Source organism: Papilio machaon, chromosome 18 (assembly GCF_912999745.1).
Source record: "Papilio machaon chromosome 18, ilPapMach1.1, whole genome shotgun sequence".
Lineage (NCBI taxonomy): Eukaryota > Metazoa > Arthropoda > Insecta > Lepidoptera > Papilionidae > Papilio > Papilio machaon.
In genome coordinates, this window is record NC_060003.1 from 307467 (window position 1) to 323597 (window position 16131).

The 16131-nt window shown below is 37.0% G+C and overlaps 3 protein-coding genes across 3 annotated transcripts; 1 reads left to right on the top strand and 2 right to left on the bottom strand.

The window, feature by feature from the left end:
• Nucleotides 1-4963, top strand: LOC106715524 (transcription factor LBX2). Its single transcript, XM_045682234.1, has 3 exons — nt 1-458; nt 4020-4195; nt 4494-4963. The coding sequence occupies exons 1-3, from the start codon at nt 38-40 to the stop codon at nt 4623-4625; spliced, it is 729 nt and encodes a 242-aa protein (XP_045538190.1). The 5' UTR covers nt 1-37; the 3' UTR covers nt 4626-4963.
• A 2055-nt stretch (nt 4964-7018) lies between these two features.
• On the bottom strand, nt 7019-9331 carry LOC106715535 (protein jagunal). Its single transcript, XM_014508837.2, has 4 exons — nt 9077-9331; nt 8632-8773; nt 7871-8101; nt 7019-7150 (listed from the first exon to the last, which is right to left on the bottom strand). The coding sequence occupies exons 1-4, from the start codon at nt 9163-9165 to the stop codon at nt 7019-7021; spliced, it is 594 nt and encodes a 197-aa protein (XP_014364323.2). The 5' UTR covers nt 9166-9331.
• Nucleotides 9332-13828: 4497 nt separating this feature from the next.
• On the bottom strand, nt 13829-15970 carry LOC106715536. Its single transcript, XM_045682245.1, has 7 exons — nt 15780-15970; nt 15478-15612; nt 15287-15406; nt 14919-15201; nt 14669-14807; nt 14017-14156; nt 13829-13914 (listed from the first exon to the last, which is right to left on the bottom strand). Exons 1-7 carry the CDS (start codon nt 15878-15880, stop codon nt 13837-13839), a joined length of 996 nt encoding a protein of 331 aa, XP_045538201.1. The 5' UTR covers nt 15881-15970; the 3' UTR covers nt 13829-13836.
• Between the last annotated feature and the right edge of the window lie 161 nt (nt 15971-16131).

The window sequence follows — 16131 nt, forward strand, 5'->3', positions numbered from 1 at the left end:
TGATAATGATTTCGGCAGTACCGGCCAAGCCGTCGACATGTGCGCCTGCAAGCATAGGAAATCATTTCTCATCGAGGATATCCTCAAGGACTCGAAGAAGCCTCACAGAAACTTGAGCAACGAGCCTAAAGAGCCTCTCACATGTACAAGTAAAGCGCAACCCATAGACGAAGTGACGACTCGGCTTTCAGAAGTCGTTAAGACAGATATAGAATTGTCAAAAGTGAGCTTAAATGTGGAAGTGAGAAGGAGCACATATCCACTGTACCCGCTGCCGATGAAGGCGGGTCTGCCGTGGACGCACCGGGTCAAAGACAGCTACTCGGTGGAGTCACGGCCTCCGCCCAGCTACTACAGCGAGCCTGCAATAACGGAACACCTATTTCGAAGCCAGCTCGCAGCCACCAGACTGATAGCACACCCCTACAGCATACGACACACCTATGGATTCGATAGAGGTACCAACAACCTTATTCTTTCAAAATACATTGCGTAGTAATACGTGAAGAATTGCTTTAAACGTTTTTTTTTATGTACAGCCGTCAATTGTCAACAGAACTTCAAACATTCTATTCATCATTGTCTGCTATATTTTTGTAATATTATCATTTAAGTTATTATTTGTCATGTTCTGTGATATGTAAAAGCTTGATATTGATGACACTGCATATAGATAATATTATTATCTTTTTATAAAGACTTACCGTAATTTTTTTTTCCTGAGGTTAATCTACCTACTTTAACTTCCTAGAGACTATTGTGAATAAATCTTACATATAATAATTATTATTTTTATTCTTATTATAAACTTTTTATTGCCATAGAAATTAACAAAAATTTAAAACATAGATATTTTCAATGTTCTGTGATGGCAAAAAGGGGGTGGCTCAGCTTCACCAACACCGGTTTTTTTTTTTTGTTGACGCGGGGAATGCATTTACGCACTTCGCCGTCCGTGCTGCGGGGGCAGCAGGGACGGTTTCGTGTGGGACTCGCCGGCCGCCGAAGGCGACCGGAATACCCACTAAACCCCGCGGTGTTCTCCTTCGCCTGACCGGGCCGTGGCATCTACGTTAGTTTATCCACGACCCGGCTAGGGGAGCCCCTTGGTAGGGGCTCGACACGTGTAGGGAGGGGCTGTTTTTAACACCCCCTCCCACCACCCTATGATGCCCTCCCTCGGAACACAGGAGAGAGGGCATCCGCCACATTCGGCGCAGCAGGCCCCCCGGCCTGCCGCGCGTGGCCACCTCAAATTGGTTGAAGGGCCGCGGCGTACCTCGTACGCCGGCGGCCCCTCGCTGGGGCCCTGCGGGGCGGCAGCGTTTCGCTGGCGCGTTCCCGTTCCCGCAGGGCTTCTCTCTTGGCCGCCATCACCTCGCGTGCAAACGAGGCGACGGCGGCCCAGCTCTGCTCGCTGTCGGCCATCGATCTAACAACGGCCGGCAGCGACAGATCGCGTTCTATTGCGCCAGTGATTGTGGCGCGTTGAGCGTCCCAGGCCATGCTCACGGCGAGCGTATGCTCGACCGTGTCCACGGCGCCGGTCGCGCAATGTCGGCAACCGGGATCCGACTCAATTCCCACAACTTCACACAGGTAACGGCCAAAACAGCCGTGCCCTGTGAGAAGTTGCGTCAGGAAGTAAGTCGGCTCCCGGTGCTTCGCCTCCACCCACTGGCGCAGGACGGGGCGGACAGCCTCGACGAGTCGCCTGCTCACCGAGGTGTCCGCCAACCTCTCCTCCCATCGCCGGAAGAGATCGTCACGTCCTTCCTTCCTCCAGCTCACCAACACCGGTCAGGATACAGCGTCGAGCTGGTTTTCAGCCAAAAGATGAAAAAGGGAGATCATTAACAAATCTTTATAAATTTATTTATTTACTAGTACTTATTTTTTTTTTTTATTGGTTTCCGGAAATATCAAACCCAGTACCTAATTTAATTTCGTTTAATATTAGGTAATCCATTCGTCGTTCAAGATAGTGCTATCGAATAAAAAAAAAAAAACAAAATTCTTTTCGCTATTTACTTAAAAAATAGATAAAGAGATTAGCAAAGTGTAACTAATATTGATATTTGTATACAACATATCGTCGATATAAAACTGATAGTATATTTATGCCCTACGTATGTACACAACGCAACGTACATCTTCAAAAACTGGCGATTTTAATCGCTAAAAAGTTCGTACACAGCGCGCGTTGCCGACATTTCTATCTGTCATCACCAAAGACAGTAGCTTGTAAACTGTTTATTAAAATGATCTTGAGAAAAGTCGCTGTTTTTGTGGCGATTTGGCTATACTGATCGAATAGACGACTAGTAGTTTCAAAACCTATACAATACACATTGAAATACCTTCAATTACACATTTAAATTTAATTTACTCGTACTCGTTGAGTACAATATTTCTCAAAAATATAAAATTCGTTTCTATATTTTTGTTTTCAATGTAAAGTTATAAAAACATAAAATTAGATATATCAAATGGACATATAAAATTGGCTAGAGGCGGTCAAATATCAGTAACATTCTCTCGTACCGAATTGTACTCGTACCATACCGAACTTCTGTACCATATACGGAATTGGTGTCCCATAAGTAAACATTACAAAATAAAAAACACAAGTAAACAATAGCAGTTAAAGCTTTACATAAATACGATACCTGATTAACTCCCTCAATCAATATTATCTAACTTAATTTATAACCTAAGTATGTTATCACTTAATCGTAGCTGTCTTAATAAGTGGCGTTAAGTTAGATGGCAATAAAATCAATTACATTGATCACATGACACGACTCCGTCTGCGTAGAATTAAAGAAAAACTGAGTCTCGTGCGTTGTAGTTATTCCAAACCCACGGAATTGCACATGTTTTCGGGATAAATTCTGTTCCAGTTTCTAACTTCATCTAAATTCATCCGCACACCCGTTGTATGGTTACGTGGTCGAACTAAATTTTTGTATAGGATCTTAGTAAGATTTACTTTAAAGTAATAGAAGATAGAAGAAGTTATAAATAGTCTTAATTTGCTAATCATCGATATTGTTTACTAAAGTATTGGATTACGAAAGCTTTCGGTTACAGAGCTTTTAATAACTGTTCATTTTCTATAATAAGTTTTCATATGTGAATGTGCATAATATTATCTCACTTTTACTACATTATAAATGCGAATGTTCAGATAGATAGATGTTTGTTTGAAAGTACCTCCGGAACGGCATAGACATAGAACGTAGTCTGGAATAACACATAGACTACTTATTACGTTTTTTTAATTCCGCGCGCAAAGAGTTGTGGGCGACAGCTATTTAATAAATATAAAAGTAATAAATGAATCAATTTCATAATTATTGTATACCATAACACTAACAAGCAATCGTAGATCCGTTGATAAGAAATTAAAGTAATTTTTGGTGATACAAGTGCTCGTAATATGTTATCAATTGATTACCAGATAACATATAATGTTGTGAACAAGTCAATTAGGCCATCCCAATTCTAGATACTGATAATGTTTATGATTTTATGGTGATACAAGTTAAAACCTAACACGGATTTCTAATACTCGCGTCCTTCTAGTACTATAATCAATTCCTTATCCGTGGGTCGAATCATTTATAAAAAATGCTTTTCATTTACCATAAAAAACATTACTGTAAAAGCACTCGTTAACCCACTGGTTTTTTTTATTATTTATATTTTACTAGCTGTCGCCCTTGACTCCGTCTGCGCGGAATTAAAAAAAGCTTATTAGTCTGTGTGTGCTGTGCTCTACATCTATACCAAATTTCATCAAGATTCGTTGAGCCGTTCTGCCGTACCTTCTAACAAACATCCATCCATTTAAACATTCGCATTTATAATATTAGTAAGATTACTAAAATTTTAATATGTTTATTATTATTTAAAGTTTTTTTAATATGTTTATATTAATTAGTCGAAGAATAGGATTCGAACTCACGTCAGGTACTTCGGTACCCTTAACGATTTGACATCGTCTTTGTCTTTAGTGGCGCCCGGTTGCTGCAGCCCATGGTGGGGTGTGGGCGGGCGGCGCAAGGGCGGGCAGGTGCGGTTCAGCGCCGCTCAGACCGCCGCCCTTGAGCGCAGGTTCGGTGCCAGCAAATACCTCAGCCCCGACGAGAGACGGGCGCTCGCCGCATCACTTAGACTTAGTGATAGACAGGTCAGTTGCTTTGTACGCAGACTAAAACCATGTAACTGGTATTCACATAGATGTATTAAAAAGTTTTTATTATGTACAAGTAATAAAAGCCTAAAGAAACATATATATTACTAGTTGTCGCCCGCGACTACGTCCGCGCGCAGTTAAAAAAATAAAATAAAAAATAGATGTTGGCCGATTCTCAGACCTACTGAATATGCTCACAAAATTTCATGAGAATCGGTCAAGCCGTTTCGGAGGAGTATGGCAACGAAAACTGTGACACGAGAATTTTATATATTAGATTTATTATTTTCAGGTGAAAACTTGGTTTCAAAACCGACGCGCGAAGTGGCGTCGCTGTGCACCAGACGCCGCGGACAGCGGCAGCCCGCCTTCCGCAGAGGACGCATCCGACGACGAAGTCACCATCGCCGATGAACAAGACTGACACTAGATGGCTCTCACACACTCCTAATACTGACCTCTATAAATGGACTGGCTATAAGACGTAGTATTTTGTGCCTATTTGGTTTTCGCCATATTGGCATCAGTGCCATTGGTAGTGGTTTGTAACGGTGGAATAGATTCAAACTAATTATAGAGATAGAAATAACTGTCACAAAACATCAACAAGCACGTTTAAATCGAAACGAAGCAAAAGCTGTCATTTCCAAGCAATCGCCTTTCCATTTATAAAGATCAAAGACTCCTATGAATTTGTTTTTTTAAAGAAAATATATATGTATATAAAGACAATGTTGTTTTTACATCTCAACACAGTACAATCACGGAAAATAAAAAAGTAAAAAAACTTAATAAATTTTTAATGTTATAAATATACCTGTTTATTTTATTCTTAGACGTTGTTACAGTTTTTTAAACTAAAAATTTGATTTCATTGTTAAAATAAAATTATTACGCGATGTAAAAACTTTTACTTTATAACTAGAAATAAAATAAAAGTTAAAAGAACTGCGGCTGAAAATTATCTTTTATCTTACTAATATTATAAATTCAAATGTTTAAATGTATGGATGGATGTTTTTTGGCATAGATGTATATCATGTCTAGAAGAACACATATTTTTTTTTCTCTGGCGCAGACGAAGTTACGGGCAACAGCTAGTAATTAATATCTATGATTACAAAAATGCCAAAATTACTTAAGGAATTTTAATTATGTATTTACTGGATTTCAAATGTACGTTGTATGATAAGAGTCGCCATTTATATCATTATCTCAGATTAATTGCTTCGCTTGCTATGATTGATTGAGTCATATGACGTCTAAGTATATCTGAAAGACGTTATCGCAACACCCGCGATATTGTGTTATTTATTAAGATTTTTGGGGATGAACCTAATTGTAAAATTGAACTAAATCTATATAAGTAAACCAAGATAATTTAATATTATCCTCATAAAGATAGTATCGGAAAATATATTTATAATCTATACGAATATTTTGTTGATAAGTTAAATAATTATAGTCATCCTATTTTGCTGGTCAAAATTTAAGCGTGTCGTTCTTCGAAAAAGACGTATAAAATTTTTGATAAAATTTAATTAAATAAAAAATTTATAAATTCAAAATATATTTATTCAATAAAACAAACAACCACATGGGCGAAAACTCCAAAAACAAATATAAGAGCCGTCAACGCAGACAACGTAACTTAATGGATATTTTACAACTATCTTTTAATATAGACTGACAAGTATATCTGACCCAGTGGCCGGTGGGCTTATGTCAAACTATATCATAATAGCTCACTAGCGCCCCTCAGTCAATGTCAAGTGTCATGGTCATTTTCGTACTGTAGATTTCATGTCATGTTTTTTTATTGTGCCATTGTCATATTTTCTGACAGAACTGTTAGCAGCGTCTCTAACTGTGACAGATATCTTTGTTTGACTCTATATTGTAGGCTAGACCAGTTTTTTTTAAATTAAAATATGACATATATTTTAATCTCTTTCATTATTTTTGACAAAATAGAGACTAATTATCCAGTTAACTAATTTATGTTCAAAGCGATAATGGAAATGGCGGGAGATTAAGTTTTTAAAATAAAATTGACATTTGGATTTTTTTGTGCTAAAAGGCAAAGGTATATGTTGCATGCAGCCACTTTACTAAAACATCGTTTTAATGATTAATAAAATATATCAAAATATATATATTTAAAGATGACACGAATTTATGTAAACTTTTATTATAAATACAAATGAAAATTGTACATTTAAATGGCAGTAAAAAAAATATAGTTCTTCAGAAAATCATAAATCAATTAAGTTTACAAATTCATTTTCACATATTTACGATAAATGTTGTTTGAAAATTTATTTTTACTTAAGATCTCAAAATATGTTACATACAAATAGACAAACTGACACAAACAAAATTAAATTATAAATTAAACAAGTTAAATATCTCTTTTTTTTTAATATGTTGATTATGATATTTACAATGCACCCCTTTTAAAAAATTTGGAGTCGATAGAGATACTAAAAATAAATATATTGTACAAAATATCAACTGACTGTGGACTTCCATTATTTTTCTAGGCATATTGTAAAATTATTTCATACATATAACACAATTTGACTCCTAGTCAGATTATAAACTAACAGAAGTCACAAACGATCGGTTACAAACAGGATATAAACATCAAAATTAATTACTCTGAGCCCATTAGTATTTGTCACTTTTTTCTTAAATAAAATAAACTGTCTAGTTATACATTGTAACAATTTGTCCATAAAATAATCTAAAATCAACAAATATTAACAATAAACAATAGTGACAACTCCATGGATTTAAAAAAAACTTTAATTAAATTTAATCAGCTTTCCTGAGCGCGCCCCGCGCCCGCCATGCCTTCAGCAGAGACGTACAAAAATATAATTGGAAGAAATGAACTTGAGACGCTAGAAATATAAATGCATACCACAGCAAGCCATACGGGTAACCCTAAAAATAACAAAACAAATATTAAGACAAGTAATAACATCTATATATATATAAAAGAAAGTCTGTTAGTTACACTATTTATAACTCAAGATCGGTCGAACTGATTTAGCTGAAAATTGATGGGGAAGTAGCTTAGAACTAGGAGACGGACATAGGAACTTTTTTATCTTGTGTACATTTTTTTTATTCTGCGCGGACAGAGTCGCGGGTAAAAGCTAGTATAAGATAACATTAAAAAAATAAAAAATAAAAAAAAAATGCAAAACAGTGACATCTATGATATTATTCTGGAAATAAAATAAACTTCATAGTTCATGGATTAAGATGTGGTTATTTTCGATAGATGGCGCTCACTTTTTATTTGTTATCTAGTTTGAACTAAATCTCAGATTGTCATTTAAAACTAACAACTTTAAAAAATTTATTCAACTACATTTTTTAAAATATTCTTTTAATTTCAACCACCATAAAAGTCAAACAATTTACTTTATTAAAATTTTAAATGTAACAAAATTTTAGACATAACTATACAACCTGGCAAACCTTCTTTTACCATATAATTTCTTAAGGGGTGGGAAAAATAGATAATAACCGAACCTCAAACATACTAAATATGCATAAAAAAATTCATAGAAAACAGTCAATTCATCTCGGAAGGAGTACGATAACTAATATTGTGATATGAGAATTTAATATATAAAAGATAAAGTTTGTACCAACCTGCCATAACTCAATATCTATTTCTGAGATGTCCTCATCCTCATCTTTAGTCAAGTATCTCCAAACATCTCCGCAATAGTAAATAAGGCAATATAACAATGGACCAAAACCTAAGAAAACTATGCCATACATATATCTTCGTAAATTTGTTATGTTGTTTCGTTTTATTGCTGCCAGGGCAAGGAAAGAGAGGAGTAAAGACAGGCACCAGATGTATTCCCACCAGAGGGGCTGCAAACAAATATTTAGATATAAGAGGTAATATACAAGTTAATAGCATTTGCCTGCAACATTGTTCATGCGGAATTTTAAAAAAAACTTGTTATGTAACCTTGTGTTCTAGAACAAGAATTCTCAAACTATTTTGTACAAGTGACCTCTATTCCAAAATGAACTGTTACCAAAGACCCCTCATGGCCAAATTACCTACTTCTAAGATCAATTATAATTATTCATTCTAACTTAGGTCAATAGAAGTCAGCGTGAGAATTAGCAATGCTTTAAGTTTTATATCAACCACTTTGGGAATCCCTGTTCTAGACAGTGTTCTACATAAATACCAAATTTCATCCAGATTCATGCAGCCATTTTGGAGTTTAAAAATACAGTTCTATTCAACTAATTGAATACTATTATTTGTGCAGTATTACTTTGTCATAAGACATATTTGTATGTACCATATTATTGTTTGTAGTTTCTTTAAAGTGAAGTGAATAAGAAAGGTAACAATATGCTGGAAGCTAAATAAAAATAGTCCAAACCGGTGGTATTTGCAACTCTTCGATTTCCAGTATGAAGATATCAAGTTTGTCAAGTATGTCAGCGGAGAGCTTGGCCACCATCACAATGAACAGCACATGATGGAAGAACACGCAGTACTTAAGTCTTGATTTATTTAGTGCACTGAAATAGAAAGTTGAAAAAAATCAAATAAACTTATTGTCAATCAAAATCAATTTGAAACTATGTTTTGAATAATTTCATTGTTTATAATTGATAAAAAAGAGTATATAATAAAATTAAATGACATTTTTCTAATGAATAACTAATACATCGATTCAAACTAGTGGCGCGAAAGGTCCCACCTTTTGCTTAAGTCTAAAAATACTTTGACGGAACTCTGAATGCGATGTCGTTGTCACATTACCACAGCGACGAGTATTTCTATAACAGCTCCGACTACATATATATAATTCTAATGCTCACCTTAATTGATACTGTATCGCTATTTTTTCCCGATGTTCGAAATCAGCTCCGTTCGTTCCTGTTACCATTATACCTCCGCGAGATGCCATATTTTATCGTAAACGCACTTAACGTTCAATACAAAAATAAACTCGAATATGTTATGATAAACACAGGTTACTTCATTCATACACCTCAATATTTCATTAAATTTGAATCAATACATCATTAAATTACATCTGCCAAACGAAATCGAACCGAGCTGGCAAAATGTCAGCCAAATGTTGCCATTACGAAAAACTAATTTGCCAAATGCTCAACAATTAAAAGTCTTCTTAATTAAATTTTTTGAAAACCACAAAGTTCACCGAAATTTATAGTTTATTAACTTTAACTTAATGTATCTATCTATCTTATCACCATTTATTGCTGTATGCCATTTTTAGAACCTAAACACGAAGGAAAACCTTAAAACGGCTGTTAGCTCTGAAACTGGAACTGCAAGTTTTGGTAAAATTTGAACGTAATTAATATTTTTACTTTCTTCAGTACTTAAAACAGGGTAATATTCATGTCATGGCAACATTATTTTCGGAATAACAGAATGCCAACGTCACGAAATTGACGCGTTCAAAAATTTAGCTTCGTTCAGAAATTTCCCAGTGCTGTTAAAAATGAAGACAAGAATGTCTCAAACTATTTAAGCCTTTTATTAATTTTATGTATTTCAATGTAATTTTATATTGCGGAAAATTATCTTAAATCACCAAAAATATTTCGACCAATTGCTTTTTACCGAGATATATTTTGTAGATAATATATCTTACAATTAAGAAATAATGTCGTAGAAATTAGGTACGTTTCATCGAATGTTTCACCGTAGGTTAATCAGTGCAGTGCTTATTCACTGCTCCACCGAAGCTTGCACTGTGTTTATATCATCTTCGTTATCAGCCTTCGTCTTCCCACTGCCACTGGCTTGACATAGGTTGCCCAATACCACATTATGCGGTCCTCCCCCTTGCGCATCCAATAATATTTAAATAAATTGCATCTAAGTAATTTTAATTGCTGATTTATCTTAAGAAGGTATACAATTTTAAACTCTCATGGTTTTTAATAACATAAAGTTCGTGAAACGGAATTCTTACCACAAGTGTCTTGATTTATATTTACTTTGAAAAATTCATTTTTTAAAAGAATCAATTCATACTGATTAATGTAAAAAAGCATAAAATGCATGACGAGATAAAAGTAACATAAACGACCATTGCAAATGAACATAGACTGGAAAATAAGCATGCTTACTGGAGTTTCGAATGCCGGCACGCGATCATGTGAAATATTGAAACTGTTTTTTTTTTTAAGGATAATGGTAGAGATAACAATTGCTATACTGCATCTGTTTAGACTGTAAGCACTCAGATGAACACTCGCGAGTACAAATACATCGGGAAGATTTGCTGGATATTTGCGTCATTGCACAACATGCCAAACATTTTTGTAGACAATAACGTTCGGCTCTAAAAATGCCCATTTGTGTTAAATAAAAACAAGTACAAATTTTAATTTAATTTAATCTATCATACATTCTCTATAACTTAGGGTAAGTTCCGAGCCTCTCAGTGCGCGTATAGTGGGCTGATGATAATGATGATAGTGCCTCAAGTAGTTGAGTGAACTATTTATTTTTTTAGTTTACGTCAACTTTACACGTTCTTGTAATAAAAATGCAAAGAGAAACATAAATCAATGTTATGAAATGAGAAATGCGTAATTTTTCCACTTTGATAATGAATTTCTTACGGGTTGAATGTTTTTAATTGTTTTCTCGTTCGCAATTAGATGGTTTCCGATCGATGTAATTTTATGCATCTTAAATAATCATAAATTCATTACGTCTTAATTTTTTTTATTTAACATGATTTTTTTAAATACCCTCTATATGGCCATAGAGATCTGATTTCTGAATCTATTCCACATAACATAAAACTTTTAAATTACAAAAATAAAGAAGCCATGCACTTTGTAAAAACTAAACCAGATATTCCTAAACGTTTCCTTTCAAAATTCAACTGGTTTCGACGAACCCCTATAGCTACATTTTGTTCGACTTGTCATTCCTTAACATTATTTCTTATGTAATATACTACACCCAGCCGGGTCTTAAGTCAATCCCAGGGATCTTCTGAAACGAAGGCTGGCTGGAATCACGCATAGACAAGTCGATTTTTTTTTAATTTATAGCACACGAAGTTGTAGGCGACAGCTAGTTACGAAAATACCGTAAAAATTGTTTTTATTTTTTTATTTATAAATATCTAATATTGTATATAATATAAAACAATTATTAAAATACATATGTATTTAAGTACATTGTGGGTCGGTACGTTTTCACGTTTCACGGTGTACTTGTAAAGGCTATGTCGAATGCATTACTTATAATTACTATACTACGCACTTTTGAATTATGTTTAACAAGGTTTTAAACCTATGTTAACATTTACAAATACATTTTCTTGTGTAATTGAATGTTTTTATTTTGTAAAAATAAGTTTCAAGGGTTTCATTACTAGGGATAGATTGATGGTCGGGAAAATTATATAACACTAGCTTTTACCCGCGACTCCGTCCGCGCGGAATAAAAAATAGAAAACGGGGTAAAAACTATCCTGTCCTTTTCCTGGTTCTAAGCTACCTGCCCACCAATTTTCAGTCAAATCGATTCAGCCGTTCTTGAGTTATAAATAGTGTAACTAACACGACTTTCTTTTATATATATAGATTTAACAGTGGTAGATCCTGCAACAACAATATTTGTTAGGTGCACGAATGGGCCGGGTCGACTGATGAAATACCACGACCACACAGAAGACAGGTGTGAAGCGGAAGCAGTGCTGGAGAGGAGAAATATCGTCTTTCTATGCGTCCTCTCCACCGTTGACTAAAGTTAGACATTGCATCTGCAATTGCGCATGTCAATGGGCAGTATTCTCTTTGTTATTTTGGCGAATTCAGGTGGCCGCTTGCTCATTTGATTTTAATATAAAAAATGTACGGTCAAAATCAAATTTCTGCCTGGATATCAATGCAAGGGACAAAGGTTGTTGACACTTAGATTTAAGGAATGTACAATGAAGCAGTTATGACATAATTTGTATTCTTCCCGAACACAGGTTATGAGATCATGACGTCACAGTAAACATTCTGTGCCTACTCGTGGCGCGACAAATCTGAAACAAGCCATAGAACGATAACGTTTTTAATTGTTTCAGCGGCGGCTATGTTTTATAAACAGGCGTCATTATCGATTGTCGTTCAGAAATTGTTTTGATACGTCTTCCGGTGCACGGTCATAAAAGACCGCGGTCCTAGCGCGAACATTTATTGTCTGACATCTCGCGGTAACCATTCAGTGCAGAAACATGAAGTTATTTGTAATTATCGCTTTGTTCGCCTTCGTCGCTGTACAGGTAATTTTTTCAATAATTAATTGAATTGCAATTATTTTTTAAAGATGTAAGATTTTTATTTCAATTTGTTTTGGATTATTAAACTTTTGATTTCGTTTAACGATTATTTTTTGACGAGTAAAATTTATTAAACAGCATTTCTAATTCCTAATATCGTTTTATTTTAAATGTATTTTATTACAGTGACATTAAAGTAGCTATTTATACTTTTCCATACAATAGATCTGATTTGAGAAATCGTATATTTTTTTATGATCGTCGTGTATTATAATGTGACGATTTATGTGATAATGTTGGTAACAGCTGAGCAGTTCAGCGCCAACGCCAGATGAGGAAAAGAAGGATGTGGCAGCGCCCGCGCCCTCCCCCGCCGCGGTGGAGCCCGCGCCCCCAGCACCCGAGGTATACCGATATATTCAAACATTATGAAGGCTTGTTTGTAGCTTTGGGTTATGTTACACCAATAATTAACATTTTATTTTGCTTACATCGCTTTCGAAAATGTGAGCCTCTATAGAGTTTGGATGGCCATATACACTAAACATGTTTTCTTATAATAGACACATATATTTGTTAAATTATCAGTCTCAAGTGATCTTACACAAAATTCAAATATAATTACAAAATAAGTGAGACAATATTAAAAATGGTATGTGATCCTAAATACCTCGACACGTTAGCGTTTTAACATTTTTAGTGGTAATTAAAAATTACATAGGTGAAGTCAGCGGCGTCGGAGCCTGCGCCCTCGCCGAGCCCCGAGACTGTGGCGGTGGAGGAGAAGAAGCCCTAAGCCCTACGCGTCGTGCTCACTACTCTAGGCACAGCATGCGGCCCGTCTCACGGCTCACGTATTTAATGTAATATTTGTATAATAAAATCTTTTGACCATCTTTGTTTGTTTTATGCTATTCTAAACTCGAGTTTCCGCAAGTGTTTTACTTGTTCAGAAACATATTGCCATCTCTCACGTTCTTTTTGATAAAACAGAGATAACGACATAATTATACACGAGGATCAGAAATAGAAACTCAAGGTGTGTATTAATATAGGCAGAAAATTTGAAAGCTCCAAGTAGATGGCGCCTGCGCTTGGAATCTCTATCATCTGTCAAAGGTTTAATATGTCATTTTCGCGATTTTTTTTATAAAATAAAAAATGTATTCCTTATTGACTGTGCCGGTATCTAAAAAGAATATTTCTCGTAAAAAGGCTTCAAATATATTAAAACTTCAATAAAACGCATCAAATAATTAACTGTATATTTTATATTCTTACAGTTTTTTATCTAATATGGTGAGATAGGTTTTAGCTGCTGGTGAAAAATAATATGTCTCGAACACTGGCGCGGGTCGTTAGCTCTGACGTCGGTTGTCCCACTGTTACCTACAATATTTAAATTGAATATAAAATTTATTTCCATAGCAGCAGAGCCACAAAAATAATTTAAGAACTGTATTTGTGAATGTTATTTTTTAATCTGTGTACCGTGACAGTGGCGCCATGGCGGCTGGTCTCGCCGGAGAGCGGGACGGAGCGCGGCTCCCTCGTGCTGTCTCGCTTCCTCCGCTTGTGCGTCGCGCGACGTCCGATATCGTGTCTCTTTCGTGCATTGCACGTCGCTGATTCTACAATGTCGTATAATTGTTATCATATAAAACAATTTTATGCAGAAATTATTTTGAAATCGTATGAATTCTACAAATAATTTAATCCACGTTACTGATTTAAAACTTTACATCAATTCGGTATATCGTAATTTACGTATGTTAATAAAATAAACAAGTACTCACGCCCATAACCCAGTGGGGTAGGCGGAGGAAACGGATTTGTATTTGGCAGGGCCCTGGCACACCTCTCTCGCTTCTTCTACAGCCATACATCTACGCATACGTTTCTTTGTTACAAATTTGTGAAAATCTGACCGAGCCCGAGTCGAAGAATGTAAAAGAAATCAGCAACTACGTATCTAAAATGTTTGATTTAAGATTGGAAATACCAAATCATTGTAAAAAGAGTATTAGATTATTTCATCGCCTTGTACTTTCGGTGCCATGTACTAGATGCCGTATGCCGTGAACTAAATTTTTGTCTATGGCATTATGAAGTCTATGACAGGTCTATGGTATGGTGATATTACCATCGTCGTCGCGCGGGGGCGCGGGCAGGGGGTGTGGCAGGGGGTGCGGCAGGGGGTGCGGGGCGAGCGCGGCGCGGGAGATGCCGGCTCTACGGTTGTTGATGAGACGCACCAGGCACTCCAACGCAGTCTGCTTACTCTGCAGACAACAACCACGGATATCATTTTAAAAACAAAATTAATACCAGCAAAGATAAACATGTAAACGTCTAATTTCGTCAAGGAAAATATTCTCTAGTTTATGTGAGACCTTGATTTCTTCAAGCAGTGGCTCGAAAGCGGCAGGGTCTGTGGAGTCCTTGAGCGCCTCCCAGCTCTTGTAGAGCTTGCGGTCGGAGACTCGCACGGCGCCCTCCAGCTCGCGGATCTCGGTGTGGCGCAGCGTGGCGAGGTGCGCGGTCAGCTGCTTCTTGAGCGCGTGCAGTGCGCGGCGCTGCGTGCGCGTGCGCGCCACCACCTCGCGTGCCTGGCGCGCCTCGCACGCCAGCGCAGCCACCTCGCGCGCCTCCTGCTCCAGACGCTTCTCTAGCTCGCTGTAGACGCACCACCATACAGGTAACCGATATACTTCAAACCTTAAAAACTACTTCCACCGTATTCAATTATCACAGAACATACCTTGGGTATTCCCCCGTCACTTTAGCGTATGACTGTATGTTTCTGATGACTTCCACTAGATGATGGAGCTGGTTGCAGAATTCAGGCAGCTGCTCCGGCGTCAAATATTGTCCACCATACCTAGCAGAAGATACACGTCACTCCACGTACACGTCATCTTACGTAATCGGGATTGACTCGCGGCAACTAACCTGAGGTCGATGTTGGCGGCGAATTGCTCCTCGTCCGCTGGACCGCAGGAGGAGGTGGCGACGGGGCTCAGAGGTGACGCCTCCACCTCCTCCTCCTCGTTGGCGCTCGCGAAGCCCGCGCTGTCCGTGCTACATCTAGATTATTAGATTAAAAGAATTCAGTAGTTTCTAAATGACATTACCGGGCATGAACTCGTCGGTATTTTATTCCTTAAGATGCTTAAGCACACAAACCAACGAAATGAGTAAAGTATTACATCACTGGGCGAATTCTTCTTGTTTATTCTCATGGTATAACTCACGCGGTGGAGGTGAGCGAGTAGTTGTGGTCCAGGCGGTGGTGGTCTCCGCGCAGACGGCCCAGCAGCCGGCCAAGCAGCCGCGACTGCCGCCCGCCCTCCATCTCGCGTCGGCTATGCCTCTGACCCGTTGGTGATCACAGTATCTATTCATCACGGTAACATTTCCTACGTTGTTTACTTTAGACCAGTGAATCCCACACCCAGATGTAAACCCGTTAAGGTCCACGAATCCACGGTCCACGGGTCCACAGGATGGAATTTAAGATTGTAGAAAATAAAGTTAAGAGTTAACAATTAGAATGAGAACTGTAACAGCAGGGAATAATGTGTTCATCGAAACAAGTACAATTCT

Coding starts and splice junctions, on each gene's coding strand:
- LOC106715524 (XM_045682234.1), top strand. CDS start 38: ATGTGCGCCTGCAAGCATAGGAAATCATTTCTCATCGAGGATATCCTC. Junction 459..4,019: donor CACCTATGGATTCGATAGAG/GTACCAACAACC, acceptor CTTTGTCTTTAG/TGGCGCCCGGTTGCTGCAGC. Junction 4,196..4,493: donor TTAGACTTAGTGATAGACAG/GTCAGTTGCTTT, acceptor TATTATTTTCAG/GTGAAAACTTGGTTTCAAAA.
- LOC106715535 (XM_014508837.2), bottom strand. CDS start 9,165: ATGGCATCTCGCGGAGGTATAATGGTAACAGGAACGAACGGAGCTGAT. Junction 8,102..8,631: donor AAGAGTTGCAAATACCACCG/GTTTGGACTATT, acceptor ATTTGTTTGCAG/CCCCTCTGGTGGGAATACAT. Junction 7,151..7,870: donor TAGATATTGAGTTATGGCAG/GTTGGTACAAAC, acceptor TGTTATTTTTAG/GGTTACCCGTATGGCTTGCT.
- LOC106715536 (XM_045682245.1), bottom strand. CDS start 15,880: ATGGAGGGCGGGCGGCAGTCGCGGCTGCTTGGCCGGCTGCTGGGCCGT. Junction 15,613..15,779: donor TACTCGCTCACCTCCACCGC/GTGAGTTATACC, acceptor CTAATAATCTAG/ATGTAGCACGGACAGCGCGG. Junction 14,808..14,918: donor CACTGCTTGAAGAAATCAAG/GTCTCACATAAA, acceptor TGTTGTCTGCAG/AGTAAGCAGACTGCGTTGGA.